The sequence below is a fragment of the Leptodactylus fuscus genome, chromosome 1 (assembly GCF_031893055.1).
Source record: "Leptodactylus fuscus isolate aLepFus1 chromosome 1, aLepFus1.hap2, whole genome shotgun sequence".
Lineage (NCBI taxonomy): Eukaryota > Metazoa > Chordata > Amphibia > Anura > Leptodactylidae > Leptodactylus > Leptodactylus fuscus.
Genome location: NC_134265.1, coordinates 216,679,097 through 216,702,821, shown reverse-complemented (window position 1 = coordinate 216,702,821; position 23,725 = coordinate 216,679,097). Strand labels below are relative to the sequence as shown.

The 23,725-nt window shown below is 43.4% G+C and overlaps 1 protein-coding gene across 1 annotated transcript in view; it reads left to right on the top strand.

The window, feature by feature from the left end:
• The first annotated feature begins 3,664 nt into the window (after positions 1–3,664).
• Positions 3,665–23,725, top strand: part of ADAMTS10 (ADAM metallopeptidase with thrombospondin type 1 motif 10) — a 120,041-nt gene continuing 99,980 nt past the window's right edge. The window contains exons 1-4 of the mRNA XM_075283700.1: positions 3,665–3,769; positions 20,664–20,951; positions 22,285–22,702; positions 23,300–23,453. Coding sequence (XP_075139801.1) covers positions 20,806–20,951; positions 22,285–22,702; positions 23,300–23,453 — 718 coding nt within the window. The 5' untranslated portion in view covers positions 3,665–3,769; positions 20,664–20,805. The remainder of the gene's footprint in view (positions 3,770–20,663; positions 20,952–22,284; positions 22,703–23,299; positions 23,454–23,725) is intronic.

The following is a 23,725-nucleotide window of genomic DNA, read 5'->3' as shown; positions in this document are numbered from 1 at the left end:
CCCACAGCAAAGTTGGCCCAGTTCTCCAGTAACCCAAACTCCTCCTTCCTACACCAGCTCATGAGCCGCTTATTTACCTCTCTATTCTCTCGCTGACTTTTCTGTGTGACTTGCGGAACTGTTAGTATTTCTGAAAATATTACCTCTTAAGTCCTTGCCTTCAGCTTGCTCCCTGGACCCCAAAAATAATTTTTAAGGATCTTCCACCTACCGTTAGCTTTGCTAACGTGCACCATGACAGCTGGATCCACACCAGCCCCACGCAGTAATCAATCAGCATGATCTGCGATGTGTTGAACTCGAGCTCCAGGAAGGCAACACACCATTTGATGATGATAGTCATTGTGACAGATTGACCTGTCTGTTCCCCTAATAATTGAAGCCCCCACTACCAGCACCTGTCTAGTCCTCTATACACTCTTATCCCCCTTCTTACTGGAGTTGACATTCCCCTGACTGTCAGAGGGAAGTGTCATGCTACAGCAGTGTTACCGCTGTACTAACACCTCCCTTTGCCAAAGTATCAAACTTATTGGGGTGTGTCAGTTCAGGACTAACCTCCCTGGCACTCTTCCCTCTACCCGGCTGCTTTCTATCCTCATGTTCCTGTCCCTCCATGCTACCATTCCCCTCTGCACTTATCCCAGGGAGTTCCTGCTCTGTGAGCAACAAACTCTTTTCCAACTTACAGTATCAATGTATCTCAGTCTTGCAATTTGCTCATTTAGATCCATGATCTGGGCTTACAAATGTGCAATGTACCTTCACCTTGCACAACAGTATGCCCCTCAGGTGGCTGCTTATGCAGAGAATGCATTCTGCAAGGACGGCAATGGTAAGCATGAAAGCATGGAGCACTTCTTACCTAATGGGAATTATTACAGCAAAACAATAATGCAAGTAATGTAAGCACAATTCAAATAAAAAATGAATAAGCTTTTTTTTGTGTGTGTTTTCTAAAGTTTCTGAATCATTTATTCTTAAATCACAATTAAACCAAAAGCACATTTGGAATCAAACCACACTCCAAGCTCACACACTCGCTTTATAACAGCTTCTAAAGCTGCTCCAAGTTGCACAGAAAGCCCAAGGAGGGTGTAAACAAAATAAAAAATAAAAAAAAATTCCCACTTTTTTTTACTCCTCAAGGCACCCCAGCCAACTATCGTCCCATCTCACTGCTCCCGTACGCCTCAAAACTGCTTGAGCAGCACGTCCACTCAGAACTCTCCTATCTCTCGTCCAACCTGCTCTTTGACAGACTACAGTCAGGCTTCAGACCCCGTTACTCCACTGAAACTGCCCTAACAAAAGTCACTAATGACCTGCTAACCGCCAAGGCCAAGCGCCATTACTCTGTCCTCCTCCTCCTTGACCTCTCCTCTGCCTTTGACACAGTCGACGACTCCTTCCTGTTAAAAATTCTCTCATCCCTTGGTATCTCAGACCTGGCCCATTCCTGAATCTCCTCATACCTCATGGACCGCACATTCAGCTTCTCCCACTCACACACCACCTCCTCACCACGTCCTCTCTCTGTAGGTGTCCCCCAAGGCACTGTCCTAGTACCCCTCCTGTTCTCCATCTACACCCTTGGCCTGGGCCAACTCATAGAATCTCATAGTTTCCAGTACCATTGCTATGCTGATGACACCGAAATATACATCTCTGGACCAGACATTACCTCTCTGCTGGCCAGAGTTCCAGATTGTTTAACAGCTGTAGCCTCCTTCCTCTCCTCCCGCTTTCTCAAACTCAATATGGAGAAAACGGAGTTCATCATCTTTGCCCCACCCTGTATGGCCCCTCCATGCGTCCCATCTATCAAAGTCAACGGAACCACACTTACCCCTGTCCTATGGCCTTGGAGTAACACTGGACCCCGACCTATCCTTCAAGTCACACGTTCAAACCCTCAACACGTCCTGCCGCCTCCAACTCAAGAACATCCACCAAATCCGCTCCTTCCTCACCCCTGAAACAACTAAGACGCTCGTCCAGGCCCTCATAATCTCCCGCCTAGATTACTGCAACACCCTTCTCCATGGACTCTCAGCTAACATCCTTGTCCCCCTCCAGTCCATCTTAAACTGCGCTGCTCGTTTAATTCACCTCTCCCCCAATCTTCATCAGTTGCTCCCCTCTGCCAATCCCTCCACTGGCTACTCATAGCCAAGCGAATTGAGTTCAAGCTATTAACATTAACATACAAAGCCATCCACAATCTGTCCCCTCCATATATCACCAACCTAATCTCCCACTACCTGCCCACACGTAACCTCAGATCCTCCAATGACTTCCAACTCCACTCTGCTCTCATCCGCTCCTCACACAATCGTCTCTAAGATTTCTCCCGTGCATCTCCCACAATGACAGGCTTCAAGAAGGCCCTGAAGACTCACCTATTCAGGAAGGCCTGCAACCTCCAATAACACTGTCACCACACCACCATCTAAACTATCTCCCCCTCTCCTTCTGTCTCTAACCCCCCATCCCTCATAGATTGTAAGCCCTCACGTGCAGGGTCCTCTACCCCACCGTGCCTGTCAGTCACTGTTAGTATTATATCTACCTGTATATTTTGTGTACTGTATGTAACCCCCAAATGTAAAGCACCATGGAATTAATGGTGCTATATAAATAAACAGTAATAATAATAACAAAAAATCCAGTGACCCCAGACTATAATATCGTCAGTTTTCACTTTAACATATCGTTAACATATCGTCTGTGTTTGCCATAGAGAGCTAGAAATTGGATAGACAGGTTCATAGTGGTTCATACCGAACTTGTTTGTCTCAAAACAAAACAGAGACCTTAGCCCACAAACCCACACGATACGAATCTTGAGAGGTTCGCCCATCTCTTATCACCTCCATCTGCTTCTTCTCCTCCTCCATGCCAACATCAGTCATCATCTATAAAGAAATGTTCGCCCATTAAACAACAATCTTCCAAGTTACTAGCGTTGTGGCTTCTGCCACTTGGTGGAATCCACGGGATTTCAGCAACTATTCAATGATGAATACCTACTTGTCATTAATTCTTGAGGAAAGTTGTCCTTTGTTATCTCCATGTAGGCCTCCCCTTGTAAATGTCCATGTGGGGAAAGGTGCACACCACCATCAATACTTGGATCAGCACTTGAGCACTTGGACAGGGATAATAGCATATAGCACACATACTGTAGCTGTCATGCCCCTCTGAAACACAGTACAATAATGGAGCCTGGTCCTTTCTAGTACTACGTATTGACATCACCTCATGGGAATTACTGGAAACAGTGGGAAAGATTTATTAAGATTTGTACACCAGTTTTCTGGTGTACCCTGAATAAAAAGTTCAAGTTTTGTGCAAAAAAATCTGAATTTTTAAATCTGCACCACATTCAACATTCCCGAATAGAGAGTATGGCAAAGGCATTCAGGGGATGGATTTACAATCCTGTGTAAATGAAGGGGGGAAATGTATGCCAGATACATGACTTATGTACATTTTGCCAATTCAGAGGAGCAGTCACGTGATTTGGCCTAGGTACCATGTGATGTTCGGATTGGTAATGTTAGTCCTGGGGCCGGACCAACAAGTCATGTGCTGCTACATATATATAATTGAATCATGCTGCTCAGGGTACATCAACATTGTCATTGTTCAAAGCCCAAATATAACAGGATATGTGATGCAGGTGCGCCACCCCAAGACGAATGCAAGTGCTAAACTGCATGTCAGGGTGGATGACATCTGAGGAAATCTCATTAACACATCATAGGTTCTATTATTGGTTCTATTGTTGCTACATCCATCATGTAGTACTGTGCGCTTTATCCTCTTATTGTGACTATTATATTGAGTCTCACTGTAGCATTATACCCTAAATGGCTAACGCCCAATGTCAGCACGCCATTTCTCCTTGGATGACATCCTGTTCTGTTCAGTGCTCTGTGTCTCATTTTCAATTATGTGTACTTTGATTATTATAATATAATTTTATATTTTGCTGCATCTGATTTTGCAGAATTAGTTTAGTAAAAATGGACCAGAATAGTATTGTAACATTACAATAACAGCAAACAGGTTTCTTCTGAAATAGTGCTTAGTTAATCTTATTCACTAATGCAATGGACTTGAAAGCTAATGTGTATTCTATAATCTAGTAAGTGATTTTACACTTGTTATACTAGAAAATTAATATTATATCAGAGGCCACACAGTGGCTTAGTGGTCAGCACTGCAGTGGTCAGCACTGCAGCCTTGCAGTACTGGAGTCCTGGTGTTCAAATCAATTTTTTTTTTCCATTCAAAGAGTCGTATGAGGAATACATTTTTGCGGGACAAATTATACTTTGTAGGTTACCATGTAATATTCCATACAATGTACTGGGAAGTTGTAAAAAAAAAAAAAAAATCAGAATGGAGTATAATTGGAGAAAAACTGCATCGGATCGAATTTCTTATGGGCTTTGTGTTTCCAGCATTTACTGTACAGCCAAAATGACGTGACTTGTATTCTATGGATTGGTGCATTACAGTGATACCAAATTTATATGGATTTTTATATGTTTTAAACCTTAAAAAAACAGCACGCATGCATTGAAATGAATGGACGTAGCCGACACGCGGGGGTTAAGCGGCCGGCGTCAAAGCGGAAGTACCAGGTGCTTTCATTCATTTCAATGCGTGCGTGCTGTTCGGATCGGCTGATCCGAACAGTACTCGCTCATCTCTAATAGAAATGAATGGAAACACCTGTGACGCCGGCCAAGTCAGCGTCACAGGTGCTTCCATTCATTTCTATGGGTTCGTGCTGTTCGGATCGGCTGATCCGAACAGTGTTCGCTCATCTCTACATGATATGAGTTTTTCTCAGTAATAGGGGCTATGATCAACACATACAGAATGGCCATAGAGTGGCAAAGAACAGCGGATATATATATACATAGTCAGCGTCTGGAGTTGCTAGGTGGGGTGGCATAGACACAAAAGTCCAGTTTCTTTAGTCCAAAACAAAGGTAGAGTTTATTTTCACTCAAAAAGGTAGTGCAGCAACAAAAGGAAACAATACAAAAATAAATACCTGCCCGGCTAGGCTGTAACTAAACATAGAATAGGTAGTGCGTGGAAAGCACACGGACCCCATTATAGTCGATGGGGTCCATGTACTTTTACAGCACAGCCCTTGCAATTGTGTTTGTATTCCGTTTGGGGGGGTCTCCATGCGGACTCTCCCCGGACGGAATACAAAAGCAGATGTGAACAGGGCATTACATATATATTTTTAAGTGCTTCAGGAAGAAATCATGTTAAGATTATGCCAACAAATAAGCATCATGTCACAAAATGGTATTTGTACAGTTATATGTACCTATGGAGTCCTAGTATTCTTTTAATATCATGGAACAGATGTCTTAAGAAAATAAGTGTCTTGGCTGTGCACCCTTTGTGTAAATTCAACATCTCGCATAGCCAATTATCCAACTTAATACAAAATGTTCTCTGGATGATCCTTTTGCTTAGGGTGTGTTCCTTTTTTGCTCTGCTGGCGTATATGATCGTGTAATGGTCACACAGGTGCATAGCTTCATACAGTTACAGCATTTCATGACCAAGAAAGATTTTAAGCCTATGAAAGTAAACAATTCGTAACCCTTCTCCCCCCTCCCCCAAGCCTTCACCAATATCTCATTTTTTTGGGTGACAGATTCACAGCGATTGTTCTATCTCCTGGCTGGTTCAGAACAAAGAAATAGAAATATACCTTTAACTGCTACTTTCATATGTGGCAAAGTGAAGTGTTCCGGCCTTGGCTTCATCTGCACACTGTCAGCAGATGAAAACTCATCATGTGAACCTGTCACTATAATGGATAAAGGATTGTTGGTGAATGGGAGGGGCCAAGGCAAAATTAAAGGTTCGCTTTAGGGTAAGTTCAGACGGGGTTTTTTGGTCCGGAATCTGAGGTGGAGCCTGCCTCAGATTCCGGACCAAAAACCGGGTAACCGCAACTGAAAGCCGGTGCACTGCACCGGCATCCAACCGCGCACTCTGCTCCGGATTAGGCCCAATGAATGGGCCTAGTCCAAAGGAGGGAGTGTCTTCAGGCCGAATCGCGAGTCAACTCTGCCTGAAGAATGAGCATCTCGCTTCTTTTTTCTGCGAGCCGGAAGAAAGATCTGAGCGGCTCCCATTGATTTTGATTTCAATGGGAGCCGTCTTTTTGGTCAGGATTTTGAGGCGGATACGCTTATTTCAGACCCCAGAGTATAATAATCGGAGACACGGGGAATAAGAACATTAAAATAAAACACTGTTGCTTACCTGTCTCCCGGCTCCTAGGCTGTCGCCCTCGCTCACGTCCTTCTTTAATGATGTCGGACGTCACATGACCCGGAAAGCATGCCGGGTTCATGTGACGTCAGAGACGTCAGACAAAGTAGGACGGAGGCTTGGCAGGATCGTGGAGAGGTAAGTAACAGTGTTTTTTATGTTTATTACCTCTCCCGATCCGCCGGTCATTATACTCGGGGGTCTGCAAAGACCCCCGAGTATAATGATAGTCTTTGTGGGGCCCGCGGTGTCACTTGCCGATCCCGGCCCAGCCAGGATCGGCAAGTAAATAGGGCCCGTAACAGCCTATTGAAAAAAAAAACGCAGCGGTAGCGGCTGTCACCAGGCCCCCTAATGGCCCGGGCCCTGTGGCAGCCACCTCCGCTGCCTCTACGGTAGTTACGCCACTGCTCTATGTGAACTCAGCCTTATAGTATGATGCTCAGTATATTGAGATGATCAGGATGAGGCCCAACAGCGAGACGCAGCTAAAAAAAATAGCTGTGGAAAAAAATAGCGGCGAATCTCACTGTATTTTTTCCACAGTGTTTTTTTCATTGAGCTTTTGATGCATTTTAGTTTGTGGCTGTTCCACATCTTTTTTTCCTGCAGTGTGTGGATGAGGTAAATTTGATTAAATTTCATTCACTTTGCTGGTTCTGTAAAACACATTTTTTCTTCTATAGTAGTCAAAGACGTTGTGTTTCTGCAATGTGAGGTTTGAGGTATTTATGGCCTATCCTGAGTATAAGCCATAAAAAAGTTTAACCCTGGAAACCCCTTTAATATGCCCCACACAGTGTAACATCCCCCTTCCGCACAATATGTTAGCCCCATCACTGCTCCCACACAATATAATGGCCCCGTCACTGTTCCCCATACATTATGGGAGACCAGTGAAGTGGCCATAAAATATTTGGCCCAGACAACTCCTTAAAACAGGTTGTCTATAAACTGGAGTGATCACTGTGGTGGCTGCCAGTGAGGTGTAAAAATATATATATATATTTAAAAAAAAAAAAAGAAAAAAAAGAAGCATTCTCACCTGCCCTCAGCACCCCGTTATCCCCGCCTGTGTCTGTTTGGTCTCATGGCCTAATTTCTGGAAAACCTGTACCTAATTGGTCTCATCGATCACATGAGGTGCAGGACTCCCAGAAAGTAGTGCCAGTACGAGACTGAATAGACACTACTGGCAGACAACGGAGCGCCAAGGACAGATGAGTATTCTTTTTTTATTTATTTGTTTTTTATTTTACACCTCCCCCCCTTCCCCCGGCACATGAGTTGCTCCAATTCCTGGACAACCACTTTAAAGGGATTCTACCATTAAACTACTTTTTTTTTCTAATGAACACGTCGGAATAGCCTTAAGAAAGGCTATTCGTCTCCTACCTTTAGACGTGGCCTCCGCCGCGCTGTTCCGTAGAAATACCGGTTTTAACCGGTATGCAAATGAGCTCTCCGCAGCAATGAGGGCGGGCCCCAGCGCTGAAAGGCCAATGAGCGCATCCCCATTGCTGCCCGAGCGCTCTTTCCTGCGCCGCCTCCTTCTTCTGCAGCCATTTTGGGGTAGCCGCTCTTGCAGTTCAATACAGGAGCTGGCCGGCGGCCATTTTGGGGTGGCCTCTCTATGCTCCTGTATAGAATTTCAAGAGCGAGAGAAGCCAGAAGAGGCGGAGTTGCTGCAGAAGAAGGAGGTGGCGCAGGAAAGAGCTGTCGGGCAGCAATGGGGATGCGCTCATCAGCCTTTCAGCGCTGGGGCCTGCCTTCATTGCTGCGGAGAGCATATTTGCATACCGGTTAAAACCGGTATTTCTACGGAGACCACGTCTAAAGGTAGGAGACGAATATTGATGGTTTGTCCTTAGGATAGGCTAGACCTGGGCAAAGTCGGGCCCCCGGGCCATATCCGGCCCTCTGACTGATTCAGTCCGGCCCGCACAGCTTTGACTAGGGAGGCGTGTCTTAGGGGGCTAGAGAGAGAGAGAGAGAGAGAGAGAGAGAGAGAGAGACTAACTGTATGTGTGTCTGTCTATATATGTGTCTGTATGTGTGTGTGTGTCTCAGTAACCTAGGGGCAGAGATGGAAGGGGAATGTTATACTAGGGCAGAGATGGCAGATGGAGGGGGGACATGAGACTGGGGGAGAGATGGAGGGGGGGCATGAAATGGGGAAAATAAAGGGGGATATGAAACTGAGGGTGAAATGGAGAGGGGGACATGAAACTGGGGGTAGATGAAGAGGGCACAGACTGGGGGCACATTAAACCGTGGAGGAAGCTGTAGGGGGACCTGTCTGCCTCTAGTTGCCCCCAGTTTAATGTCACCCTCCAGCTACCCCTACAGTTTAATGTCTGCTTCCAGCTTCCGATTTTAATGTCCCCCTGTAGTTGCCCCCAGTTTCATGTCCCGCTCCAGCTGTCAATTTATTACCCCCCTCCAACTACCCCCACTGTTTAATGTCCCCCTCCAGCTGCTCCAGTTTCATGTCCCCTCTAGTTTCCACCAGTTTATACTGGGGCACCAGGAGAGGGACTTAATACTGTGGGGCAGTTGGAAGGGAACATTACAATGTGGGGGCATATAATGTACGGGTGACTGTAGGAGGATTATACTGTGTGGGGGCACATGGAAAGATGGTTAAGAATGGGCGGAGTCAATGTAGAAGTGGGTGGAGCTAAATTTGTCGTGGCACGGCCCTCTAGCATAGTTTCAATTTCTTATGCGGCCCCATGGGAAAATGAATTGCCCACCCCTGGGATAGGCCATCAATATTACATCTGCGATGATAGAACAGCCTGGACCTCTGCAGATTAACTTTTCCAGGACACTTCAGCTACGGGTAATGGTAACATTTGTAGGAGCCATGCTGTTCACTTGCCATACAGGCTGTAGCAGTAGGTATATATACTGCACATGGTATAGTGCGTGAGTAGCATGGCTCCCAACATGTTATTACCTTTAACCGCCCTGTCTCGGTACCGCTGATCTGAAGGGTCCTGGCGGTGGGCCCCTAGAAACAATTCCACTGGTGGGCCCTAGACATCCCAGTCCGACACTGTTTCTTATTTGCTATATTGGAAAGGAACACAAAACAGTTGACAATGCATCTCATGTCCTAGTTCTCAGTATATGTCATTGTCACATTTTTGATGTTGTGTATATTCTTAGCTTCATTCAAAGTGTTTCAGAAGCTGTTTTTCCCCAAATACACTCTGAAAAAGGATTTGTTTTTATCTTTTACCCCTTTCTTCCATCCCTAGGCTGTTCTCTTGGTTTTTATGCATCCACCTTACTATGTACTATTTCCCATATGTACACACTCCAGTTCTTCATACACCACAGGCAGTGGCATAGTTAGTGGGGGCACAGGGGACGGCTGCCACTGGCCCACTAACATTCTGGCTACTATTTAAAGGGGGTACACAGGCAAGTTATTAATTTATAGATGCACTTTGGTGTATTATTCATTATGGGGGGTTATATTATATATTTTGTAATTGGGGTAGCAGCAGGATGAGTGTGCAAGTGAGGAAAATGTGGGTCAGGTGCATGGAAAAATGAGGAGCCAAAGATGTCTGTGTTGCAAGCACTACAGAGATTGAAAGAAGTGGCCAGGGCGGTCCATATGGAATGTGAACGATATGTCAGAGATGACACCTTAAGTCACTAAATGTTCATCCATTGCAACATGCAACAAAGCTTTATAAATTAAAAAGTGCAAAAACCAAAGAAGCATTAACTTCCTCATAGATTTCAAAATCATTTACTGGTAAGCACAGATCCTCCAATATAATATACAATAGATAAAACATAACATTTATTGAGTCTCAATAAAAATAAAAAAAACAATCAACAAAAAAGATGTATTAAAAATAATGGAACATTCTTACCAGTTCCAGTAGGTAATGTAGCATCCCACACCAGGGTCGCACAGCTTATCAGCAGCAGTGGAAGCTCAATAAATGTTATGTTTTACCTATTGTATATTATATTGGAGGACCTGTGCTTACTAGTTAACAAAGCTATATTCTTTCCATAAGTATACTACATAGAGGATAGAGCCACACACAGCTGTTTACATTTCTGCGCCCTCCTGGCAACCCAACAAATGTTACATGTGTATGTATAATAAAGATATCCCACTATTATATCATCTCCAAGGTCTGCCCTTATAACACAAACTACATCCACTGTCTGACTTACATGTAAGTCACTGTCTTTCTCGCTTACATGTACTTATAGAAACTCATGCATAATCATCAGTATAACACCTACTCCTCCATACCATTGGCAGGGCACAGATCCCCAAAACACATGTAAATGGGAGACAACTACAGGCTGCATATTTATTAACCCTATAGATGGATCAACCTTTCAAGATTCATATTGTTTCAGGTTCGGTTGGTTCAGTCCAAAGATATTATTTGGATCAAATAAATTTGGAATAGACCCATAGCTAAAATTGTATGTGATTCTGTGACCCTGAGAACAGCACTTGGGGGACACAAAAGAACCTGGAATACCCTGCCGGTTATCCCTGTATGAGTGCTGCATGTGATAATTGCCACATCAACATCATGTTGGCAGAGAGACAATTTCAGGAATAATTTGTGATACACTATCAGCATGCTGGATCTACCAGCTGAAATAGCTAGAATATCTTTGGAAATGGAAAGGATTCTATGATCATAAAAACAGCAGAATTTCAAGGAAAATTTGTGGAGTACCATTAATGTAACTAACCTGCCAGTTACATTAATGATGAGGTTGTTGTTCTTCTTGCTCTCATAGTTATCTGCTATATTGTTTCTGTGGATTGCTGAAGGAAAGATTGGGAATGTAAGCAATGACTTTCCCTGATGAACTTTGGGACAGGAAATGGTCCAGTGTGGAGGAACTTACTTACTGTGTAAGCAGCCATTTTTCTTGTGGCCACGGGCATGCGGAGTCAGCTCTGCCAAGGCTCGAGGCCTAAGACGCGTAAAGAGCCCGTTCCTGAAGAAGATGGAGGCAGCTCTGGAGAGTTCTTTCACACCAACTACTTTCACTAAACAAATGCTTGATGGTGGCTTGATGACACTTATTGTCATTCTTCCTTGTAATAAAACACATATCACCTGGCAGTCTACCATATGTTATTGGGAACTGTTTTGCTGTGACAACTAAAATTGCTTGTTATATTTCACACCTAAAAGTCTCTAGTGTCTGTTTTTACTGATTCGGCTCTTGCTCTGTGTTACTTGCTTCCATTTTTTTATTTAATTTTTTTCATTTTCGCTCTTCATTCTTTCCCACGCTCTACTTTTTCACCCTAGCACTAACATCTGTTCCTAATCTCTGTTCTCATGTTTGCTGCTTCCCCCCCCCTCTTTTCCTCCCAGTACACTCCTTTCTGAATTTAAAGCCCACAAAACCAGTCTTAGACTACATTCACACGAATACCGTACATGGCCGTTCGATGGCCTTTTTTTTTAAAATTCGATTGTGTGAATGTAGGCTTACTATGATTCACTAAATTTGCCCTATGCAATGATACCAGCTGCATTCACATACTTGTACAGTGAACAAAGAGATATGTCTACTTCACAGTTCCAGCTCACATCCTAAGGCCGGTTGCAGACTGTGGCCTTACAGCTGGCCGTGAATTAAAGGCATGGACGGTGCATGGGGGACACCCAGATGTCACCTGTGTGCTGCCAGTATTTCCGCAGCCTCTTTCATTAAATGAATAGGAGCCACAGAAGCAGGACTGCAAAATCGGGCAGGAATAGGACCTGTTCCATATTTTGCGGCCCGTACTGTTGGCCCACACACTTGACCATGTAATTCATGGTCATATATATGGGCCCATAAAAATGAATGGGTCAGTATGCTATCCAGGAAAATCATGGATAACACACTGATCTCAGCCACGGTCGTCTGCACGAGGCCTTATGCTGAGAACACACAGGTAGTTTTCATGCCTGCTTAGCTAGGAGCTATACAGTGGTGGCATAGTGGTTGGGATTTTTTAAAATTTCATCCATAGGCTGTGACTAAAACCCTCAAAGTGACAAGCGATTTCTGTAAGTGTGGAAGTGAGGTAGTATTTAAACTGAGGCCCCACATTACAGAAAAGCTGATTTTTTTGATGCAGGTTTTGCTGCGTTTTTATGAGCTAAAGCCAGGACTGTATTGAACAGGAGGGACAAGTATAAGGCTGAGGTCCCATGTTGCGGAAATGCAGCATTTTTTGTTGCAGATGTTGCTGCATTTTTAGGCTTCCATGGGTTAGTCCGTGCCAAAAACACTAATCAGAAAAGGCATATTGTGGTATGGACGCGTGGCAAGCACACAGACCCGTAGTTTGCATGGACCCATTGAAATTAAAGGGTCAGTGTGCTATCCAGGAAAAACCAAGATAGCACACTGAATTAGCACACAGGCATGTGCATGAGGCCTAAGGTCTTGTCTGTCAATAGTACAAGATACAACCTGTTTATTTTTTCCTCCAAAATCCACTATTGTTTTTTTTTTTTTTTTTTTTATTATTCTCATTGATCCTCAATAAGGATCAGACTATTTTTACTACACAACACCACTAAGCAACTAAGAAATTGTACTTCATTGTTTCATCATACACTATTATATGCAATGCAATGGGAAACTGTAAAAAAAAAAAATTAAAAAAATAAAAAAATGTGTGAAATTGGAAAAAAGCAATGAGCAATTTTTTTTTATTTTTTTTATTTATTTTTTTTTACAGGTTTTGTTTTTACTGCATTCATCATACAGGAAAGATAATACTGAATGTTACCAATATTCTGTGTGTCAGTATGGTCAAGGCAAGGATAAGTTTAATTTATGTTTTTCTTGTTTTAAAATCCTTACCAAAATCTAATACTTCAGAAAATAAAAAAAACTGCCATATTCTAATACCCAAAACAATTTACCGTATATATTTTTGTAACAGAACTGTGTAATGAATGAGTCTTTTCTTGCAAGGCAAGATGTAGTTATTACTTATATTTATTATGGAGACTGTGTGATGCTTAGATCAGCACAGCATATAATTCTTTGTTTCCTATTAAGGACCACTGTTCCATTCTTGTAAAAAAAAATGTCCTTTTATTGCTATGTAATTGATTAGAAAAGGGCTTTCCATCAATGGGCTTCACTATCTGTTGCTGCTAACTGCTACTCAGCTCCACTCACTAATAGAGATGAGCGAACAGTAAAATGTTCGAGATTCGATATTCGTTTCGAGTAGCTCCTCAATATTCGACTACTCAAATCGAATATCAAACCTTATTATACTCTATGGGGGGAAAATGCTCGTTTCAGGGATAGGCAACATTCGATCAAATTATACTTACCAAGTCCACGAGTGAGGGTCAGGCTCAGGGCTACCATCAGGAATTTTGGGGCCCCATACAGCCTAAGTGTCTGCCCCCCCCCCTTCCCCGCCATTTTAAAACTACTTTATATTGCGACATACCAATTATGTATTTACCTTTATTTAGCAGCATTACAAGGCTTAATCAGATTCTATTTGCAGGTACAATCTGCTACGTGTGACAGCGCCTATAGAGGGCCAACACCATTTAAAAGAGCCCTCTTAATAAATCCTCAGGGCTTTTTCACATTGCATTTTTGGCCTCCCTTGCCGGGATATGTTGGTAACCAGTCAGAATCAGCTGTCAACTTATCCCTGCATGAAGAACTGGCCATTTAAAAAAAAGGCAGTTCTCCGTTCAGGGATAAGTGGGTAGCTGATTGTGACTAGTTACCAACGTATCCCGGCAAGAGAGGCCAAAAACGCAATGTGAACACTCCTTTAAAGTGAAAGTCCCACCCCCAAACAGGCTGCTATGCTAGTAGCATAGCAGCCTACATCATTATTAATACAAAGCACACATACCTTTGGAGGTATTGTGTGCTTTGTAGTTCTCCAGCTAAAAAATTATATATTATATATTATTGCCCTAGTTCCCTCTCCGCAGTGCCGCACACCCGATGCCCCAACAATCCCCCCACCCCCCGTCCACCTTCTAACATCTTTCCATTGCCCCCTGTACCCATACCTCCCAACTTTTGAAGAACCAAAAGAGGGACAAAATGTGCGGCAAATTTAGCCCTGCCCACTGTTATGTTGACTCCGCCCATTCTCATTAATTTTTCATGTGCCCGCACACAGTATAATCCTCCTACAGTCACCCGTAAATAATATGTCCCCCTCTATCTCTCCCCCAGCTTCATATACACCCTTCATCTGCCCCCAGTTTCATGTCTCCCCCTCCATCTCTGCCCCCAGATTCATGTCCCCCCTCCATCTCTGTCCCCAGATTCATGTCCCCTCCATCTCTGTCCCCAGATTCATGCCCCCATTTCTTCCCACAGTTTCATGTCCCCCATCTCTACCCCCATATTCATGCCCCCCATCTCTGCCCCAGATTCATGTCCCCCCATCTCTGCCTCCAGATTCATGTCCCTTCTATCTCTGCCCCCAGATTCCTGTCCCCACATCTCTGCCCCCAGATTCATGTCCCCCCATCTCTTCCCCCCCAGATTCATGTCCCCCATCTCTGCCCCCAGATTCATGTCAACCAATCTCTGCCCCCAGATTCATGTCCTCTCCATCTCTGCCCCCAGATTCATGTCCCTCTATCTCTGCCCCCAGATTCATGTCCCTCCATCTCTGCCCCCAGTGTCATGCCGTCCTCTCCATCTCTGCCCCCAGATTCATGTCCCCTCCATCTCTGCCCCCAGATTCATGTCTCCACATCTCTGCCCCCAGATTCATGTCCCCACATATCTGCCCCCAGTGTCATGCCGTCCTCTCCTTCATCTGCCCCCAGTTTCACGTTCCACCTTAGTGTACACATTACACTTACCTTCTCCTTCGCTCCCTCGCCGCTCTTTGCGCGCCTCTCTCTCTCGCTGACACAGTTGTAGACGCGATGTGACGTCATCACATCGCGTCTACACAGCCAGCAGCAGAAAAATGGTGCGTTATTTGCCGCTGAATTTTCAGTGCTGAAAAAAAAGCCTCTATAAGCTGATGGCCAGCAAAATAATGGAGGGGGTGTACATCTTGCCCAGACTACTCAGGTGGGCAAGATAAGAGAAAGTCCAGGGATGACTTGTTCTCAGCAGACAGCTTTTGTCTGCTGAGTATTTTGTTACATGCTCAGTATTGGGCTGGATTTTTTAGGAATGGCAGGTAGGTTTGGTAGTGGGACCTGTCATTCCACACCCCCTCCAGTCCACACATTGTGGATGTTTCTGCAGCGTGTCAGCTGCTGTGGATTGACCTCATCAATGAGGTTTAAAAGGTCAGCTCCAGCAGCAAAACTTTGGACAGAGCTGAATTGCAGGGCCAGCTGGAAGGTCGCACTGTGGGAGCTGTGTCTTGTACCCTTCAATTTTGCTATTGAATCTGCTATCATAGGTGAGGTAACCTATTGATATGTGTAGTTAGAGCCTAGCCAGGCAGGTATTTATTTTTGTATTGTTTTCCTATTGTTGCTGCACTACCGTTTTGTTTTGAGTGAAAATAAAACTCTACTTTGGTTTTGGACTAAAGAAAGACTTGTGTGTCTATGCCACCCCACCTAGCAACCCCAGACCCTGACACCTCCCATTGATTTCAATGGGTTCTGCTATCTTTTTTTCCACTAGCGGAATTTTTCTCACTGAAAAAAAAGCCTCCCATTGATTTCAATGGGAGACTTTTCTTTTCAGCACTGAAAATTCAGCGCCATTTTCCTCCGTGTGAATGTACCTTTAGGGCTAGTTCACACGTAAATTATGGGTGGCTTATTTTGGTCCTGAAAAAAAACGCTTCCTAATTAGAAAGCGGTTTTGGACCTTGCAGCGCTTTTTGGAGCTTTTTTTGGAGCGTTTTTTTGTAAAACCGCTTCAAAAAGTGCCAGGCGGTTTTCCCCTCCCGTAAAGTGAATGGGCCGCATAAAACGCGTTGCGTTTTTTCCACGCAGGATTTTTCAAAAAACCGTGACACTTTTTTTTTGCAAAAAAAACTGCGTAGAAAAAAAGCGTGCATTTTTCACCTCCCATTTACTTCTATTGCTTTCTTCAGGCAGATAACGCCTGAAGAAAGGTCATGTCGCTTCTTTTTTTCTGCTAGCGGCGAAAAACTGCTAGCGGGAAAAAAAAGCTGGCAGTCTACATAGACCACTATTGTAATGAGGTGGATTTTGAGGCAAAATCCACCTCTTTGCCCCCATGTGAACTAGCCCTTAGGTGTATGGAGACAAGTGAATGATTTCAGGGCAGTGGAGGATGCCCCCAGACAGCACATTTGTACTGTTTTCCACTACCAAGGGCACATTCTTCATTGCCAGGGATAGGCTAATTGGTTCATAACAAGCCGGGTTCATTCCAAATTTGGAGGGTTTGCCATCTATAAATCCTTTTTATACTTTGGGATCTCTTCAGACTCCAGAGTTTAATAAGCAGAAGTCTAAGGGAAGTGTGAAAAAATAGTAAACATTGATAATCACTTTCTCTGACCTCTCCTGTGCTACCTCTCAGTGTCCAGCACATATTCAGTAACATCTTTGCTCCTTTTCAGAACCTTTTGTGATGTTGCAGACCAAAGTGTCATTTCTGAGGTCTGTGTTCAAGTCTTACTGGTCACGGAGGTGTACAGACGTCGTGGCACTTTCATACAAGCATCATTTCATTAGCATACCCCATCTTATTATATCCAGCTTCAAACTTCTAAGCAGCCATTTTCTTGCGGCCAGCAGGCATGCGCAGTCAGCTTTTCCCTAGGCTCGAGGCCTAGAAGTTTGAAGCCAACCCCCAGAAGAAGACACGAAGAAGACCCATTCCTGAAGAAGATGGAGGCGGTGCTGGAGAGTTCTCTCACAGCATTGGGGATGCCCCCAGTGCTGTTTGAGCACTGGGACCCACCCCCCAGTGCTGTGAGAGAACTCATTAGCATACCGGCGAAAACCGGGATTTCTACGGAACAGCGGCATGGAGAAGGCGTCTAACGGTAGGAGACGAATAGCGTTTCTTAAGGCTATTCCTACGTGATAAGCAGAAAAAATTCAGTTTAAATCATAGGATCCCTTTAATGCCAAGCCAGGACCCATTACAGCAGACATCAGCCATTTTATTGAGGGACATTGGATTACATTTCCCTACACCTCTTACTCCAGAGGGAGGAGTATTAGAGAAAGAGACTGACTGGCGCAGCAGAGGATTATGGGAAAGGTCTGCACAGGAAAGAGAGAGGGCAGCCACATAGGTGGCAGAAAAGGCTTCATCCAGCCACACAGCTTGGCACTTGGTAACCCAGGACAGTTCTGCCTGCCCACCAGCTCACTCTGAGGGAAGAAGCAGCCTCCCTGCAGCAGCACCAGCTATCCAGAGTGACCAGATTCCCAGGAAGTACCCAGGCCTGCATCCAAGAAGACTCCTGCCTCATCCTCCATTAGTATCCTCTCATGTGAAAGCTGTAGCTCCCAGTGACAGTGGCGTAACTAGGAATGGCGGGGACATGTGGTGAACTTTTGACATGGCCCCCACCCCCCGACCAACACCAACCCCGAAGACCTCGACCGACTCCCTCCTCCGCATTTCTGTGCGCTCTATTATGCCCCTAGTGGCCCTTGCACACAGTATTATGTCCCTTAGTGGCCCCTGCATACAGTATTATGCCCCATAGTGGCCCCTGCACACGGTATTATGTCCCTTAATGGCGCCTGCACACAGTATTATGTCCCTTAGTGGCCCGTACACACAGTATTATGTCCCCTGGTCCCTGCGCATAGTATTATGTCCCTCAGTGGCCACTGCACACAGTATTATGTCCCTCAGTGGCCCCTGAACACATTATTATGTCCCTTAGTGGCCCCTGCACACAGTATTATGTCCCATTGTCGCCCCTGCTCTCAGTATTATGCTCCACTGTGGACACCCATAAACAATTATTATACTCTGGGGTCTTTTCAGACCCCAGAGTATAATAATCGGAGCCCCAGGGGGAATAAAAACATAAAAAACCACTGTTACTTACCTGTCCCCTGTCTCCACTGCAGTCCTCCGCTGTCGTCCTTCTTCAATTACGTCGGACGTCACATGACCCGGGACACAGGCCTGAAGCCTGCCTGGATTGTGGAGATATAAGTAACAGTGTTTTTTATGCTTCTTACCTCTCTCCAGCCTCCGATCATTATACTCTCCATCTGAAGCTTTGCTCTAAGGGCCCCTTCACACGGAGTATACGCTAGCTGATTCTGAACGTGTAAACGTTCTGAATCAGCGGAGTTTAAAACAGATCCAATTGCTTTCTATGGGAGCCGGCATACGTACGCTCCCCATAGAAATGAATGGGCTGCTTTTTTCCATTCATTTCTATGGGGAGCGCATGTATGCCGGCTCCCATAGAAAGCAATGGGATCTGTTTTAAACGCCGCTGATTTGGAACATTTACACGTTCAGAATCAGCCAGCGTATACTCCGTGTGAAGGGGCCCTTAGAGCAAAGCCTCAGATGGAGTGTGGATGTCACAGCACTACTAGAGAGCCGCAGAGGTACTAGTACAGTGGAATAGTGACCCCATTTTGTAAGTGTAGCTTACAAAGAACCTATAGCCATCAAGGAACCTATCAAGGGATGTAATGAGCATTTTTACCCTTCAAGTGTGTGCAGTCATTTATTTTCCAGAAATAAATGTGCAGCCCTAATAAGCAGCAACTCATGCAGGGAACACAGAGGCCGTGAAGAGTAGTATTGGAAACAGAAGTTGTCATGGAAATTAAGTGACTCAACCAAATCCTTGCCCTCTTCCTGAGCTGGTGCAGTGCTGAAGGGGTCTGTGGTGTACCTCATGGTGGTGGTAGTCTTCCTCCTGGGCACATCCTTAAGGTTTTTAGCCTTCCTAAGCCAGATGGGTGTTGACGTTCCCATGATGCTGTCACAGGACTTGTGGATGTAGGAAAACAGATCTTACATAACTTTACTTGTAAAATGGTGTAGTAAGGTAACATCAACTTGTTATTTCCATCAGTCTGTGCTTGAATTTCTCTGCATCTCACTATGTGCCAGTCTCTTAATCTTAGCATTAATGCTCGGCAACTTATTTCATATTTTTTTCCCTCGCCTTCCAAAATCCCTAACATTTTTATTTTTCTGTTGACAAATGAGGTCTTATTCTTTGATTGGGGAGTTTTACTTCATTTGGCACCATTTTGGAGTAAATATAATGTTTAGTTTTTATTAACATTATTTGGGGATATATTTTAAAATACCTGAAAAACGGTACCCCCATCCGCTTTAACCGTTACTCATGGGCCCCATAATGGGGTCCACCCAGTTTCCACCTTAAATTGGAGCAGAGAAAAGTCTTGATTTGCATATCCATTAACAGATAATTACTTCTTCAGTTATGTTTCTGCCACTTTTTAAGGTCTCTACATGGCACTAATATTGGTTTGGGAAGGATTTTAAACTTGTCAAACTCCTATTAAGCTTCCATTTAGAATACAAAAAAAAGCTAAAAATGTCAGAAGGAACGCCCCCTCCTGATAATACATGTCTATGGACGAGCACTATGAGCAGAGAGAGGGGGTCTTCCTCCCCGGTCATACAGTACAGCACTATAGGCACTGCTGTGCAGAAGGACGTTCCTGATAGAGTGTCAGAAACGCCCTTCTGATGATGAAGAGCTACGGGAAAGCCGACAGTGCGCTGAATTCATCGCACTGTCGGCTTTCCAGCGGTATATAACACCGCAATGTGCCCAAATCCGTGAAAGGTCCTCTTTAAAGGGGTTGGCTACTTTCAGACCAATATTGAGAGACTAATTTATTATTTGTATAAAAAAAAGTTGCACAGTTTTCCAATATACTTTCTGTATCAATTCCTCAGTTTTCTAGATCTCCGCTTACTGTCATTCATTCTGTTACTTCCAGTGGATAAAATTCTGACCATGGTCATGTGATCTACGGTCCATGGTCATGTGATGAAAACACACTTTCCGCTTGTCATGGTCACATCACAGTAATCAGACATCTGCCTGGTAATCAGCTGTGTGCTCATCACATGACCGTAGACCGTAAATCACATGACCATGGTCAGAGTTTTATCCACTAAATGTAAGTAGAATGAATCGGAGCAAGAAAAGTTCAAGAAAACTGTAAGGAATTGATACAGAAATTATATTGGAACATTGCATATCTTTTATTACAAACAGTAACATTTGTCTCTCAATATTGGTCTGAAAGTAGCCAACTCCTTTAATTTGGAGTTTTATGAGTGTGTTGTTTCAGCAAATTCCAGCAACTACTGTAAAAAGAATCTTTTTTTTTTTTTTTTTTCAGGTGAATTTATACATAATTAAGGAATCAAAGAACCATATAAATACATCAGAAAAAGAATAGAAAAATATTGTTAGAATTGGATAAGATGCCTTTACAGTCCTTGGATTAGTAGTCCCAGGAAGAAGGCATAAGGGACAGAGACATGCTGAAACTGGGAATTAAAGTTGAACCAAAGAAGTCTGGTCGCCATGAAAGTTATCTGGGAACTGCTGGCTTTGGCCTTCACCATGACTGCAGCAAGGTCTTCAAGTTTCAAAAGATCCAGAAATCCCAAACATATGTCAGAAGGTGAGACATCATTGTTAAATAATAACTGTCCTCTTTAAGTCTGACCATGTGAGGTGAAAGTTTCTATACTAGGAAAGGGCAACATGTGAGCCAACATGTCAAAGGCCATCTAAATTTGCTATTAACTACATAATTTAGAGAGACCCCACACTACACTACTGAGCAAGTTTTAGGTCTGGTTTACATCTGTGCTCGGTATCCCATTCGGGGCATCCACTTGGGGACCACTGAACACAATACCGAACGCATTACAAAGCGGTGACCAATGAAAGCACACGGACCCCATAGACTATATGGGGACTATATGGGGTCCGTATGTTTTCCTCGCGGTGTCCACACGAATCACGTGTAGAGGAAAGTAGTGTGGACACTACACGGAAAACACACGGACTCCATTATAGTCTATGGGCACTGTGTGGTTTCATTGTTCACCGCTTTTTAATGCGTTTGGTATTCCATTCGGGGGGTCCTCAAGTGGACGGAATACCGAACACAGATGTGAACCGGGCTTAAGCTGTAATAGCCGGGCATTTATTAGTATCACTGTAACTATAAGTAATTTTCTAGAACAATTTAGTAGATGACATTTATTCATGTGTATATAATCCTCTACTGTGAATATTTAATGTGTAAATAATCCTCTACCCTGTTAATATTTAGAAACTGCTATTGACCCTTGTGTATCCATGAAGTAAAAAGGGAATAATTTTACATCTTAATAGATGATTGGATTATTTTAGTCTACATTCCAACTATTGAATCTAAATAGCATACGGTTACAAAATTTATTGCTGTTTTTAGATTACCACAGAGAGAAAGAAAAGAAATCTGTGAATCTAACACTCCAACTGTCCCTGGAAGTCATAAACGGCACACACATTCACAAACTGCTAGGTGGAAAGTGTCTAGAGAGCATATTTAAGGTTATTAACTATACCTCCCCACAGAATAGTTACAGAAAATTACAGAAAGTGAGAAAAATAAACTGAAGATAGCAAATTATAAAAATAATGTCTATGAAAATCCTTATGTACATGATTCTACATGTGTGCAAAAGATAACATCTGTAGCAAAGGGATTTGGATCTGGATCTTTTTTTATCATCAAGTTCATATTTTCATCAGGCCAGAAAGTCACAGTATACAAAATTAAATCACAATGAAAAATAGCAGGATACAGAGTTTTAAGTGACATAATCACAGGAATACACTACAATACATAATATGAGAATAATAAACAGCGAACATCTTCCAACCATTTGTACACTTCGGCCCTATAATCATTTTACAAGTTGTACTTGTTTTTGTGGTTGACGTGGTGCCTTGTAATTCAGCCCAAGTCACTGCATCGTTGGGATGACAGGAGCCAGTGAAGTCCTCTCCTCTGACCCAGCAGATTTCCTCTCTCGTCTGAGTGATTATGAGATCGCCTTCCCTGCCCAGGTGGACCAGAGTGGGAAGTTCCTGACCTATGACCTTCGTCAAGCACCTCCAAGCTTCCACAGACCTCGTCGAAGTATCTCTGATGAATCTGACCGTCAGGTGTACTACAGGTTACAAGCTCAGAGTTCTAGTTTTCTGCTCAACCTTACCCTGCAAACAGATCTACTAGGACAACACTTCACTGTTGAGTACTGGAAAAGTGGAGGTGTGGATTGGAAGCATGAGCTGTATGAGGACTGTCATTATGTTGGCCACATACAAGACCAGCAGTTAAGCTCCAAAGTGGCTATAAGCAACTGCAATGGACTGGTGAGAAAATTGTAACCAATAGAAATTATTAAACAAGTTGTGTTTTGCTGGTATTCTTCGATACAAAAAACTCTTTTCTTCCTATAGTTTTTCTTCCTATATTTTTGCATGTACCTCAACTGTTTCTTTTAGATACAGTAATTTTATATGCTTTAACTAGAAGTTGTCTTGGATGCTAAGATTATATACCTTGTTTACTTACTTAGAGGAATAAAACATTCAGGTCAACATTCAACTTTAAGTTGTCTATACACGTTAGATTAATGAGGGCTGAAAGTGCCAATTTCAGCTGACAAGCTAATCATCTAATGTTTATGAGGGCCTCTCCAATGTTTGGAGAAAGAAGGGGTCGGGATATTTGATTTGAACATGCCAAATCTTTTTGTCCTCAGAGAGACAAGCAGCTGCCGTGAGTATTTTCACTATACAGAAAACTTGCATGTTCAGCTGAGGAATAGAAATAGCTGTCAGCCAAACCAGCATTTTACTGATCAATGTCTAATGTGTGTGGACAAGCTTAAATGGAATAGTTTATCTATGCTTATTTTTCTTCAATAGAAGACATAGCAGGTAAAATCTTATGTCTTTGCTTTCCAGCTTGGAGTGATAGTGTCAGGGGATGATGAATATCTGATTGAGCCATTGCCTCCAGGTGGAAATTATAATACGACCAGTGAGGGGACACCTCATGTGGTTTACAAGCGGTCTTCCTTGCAACGACAGCACCTTAATGCAGCCTGTGGTGTAATAGGTACAATTTTATTCACTGCGCATAATTGACACCATATTAAAATATACCTTTTATTGATATAAATTAAAAAACAAATTAAATCTCAATATATTATACAGCAAGCAGGTAACAGCATATTTATGTTGGGTGTAACAAGTTACCAGGTTACATCACACAGGAGTAGATGAAAAGCCTCAGTTTTCTTATCTTTATCCTACCCTATTCTCACACCTATCTGATAGTTTCACAGTCCTTCCCAGAATTGACATTAAATTGATGATCCATATATAACT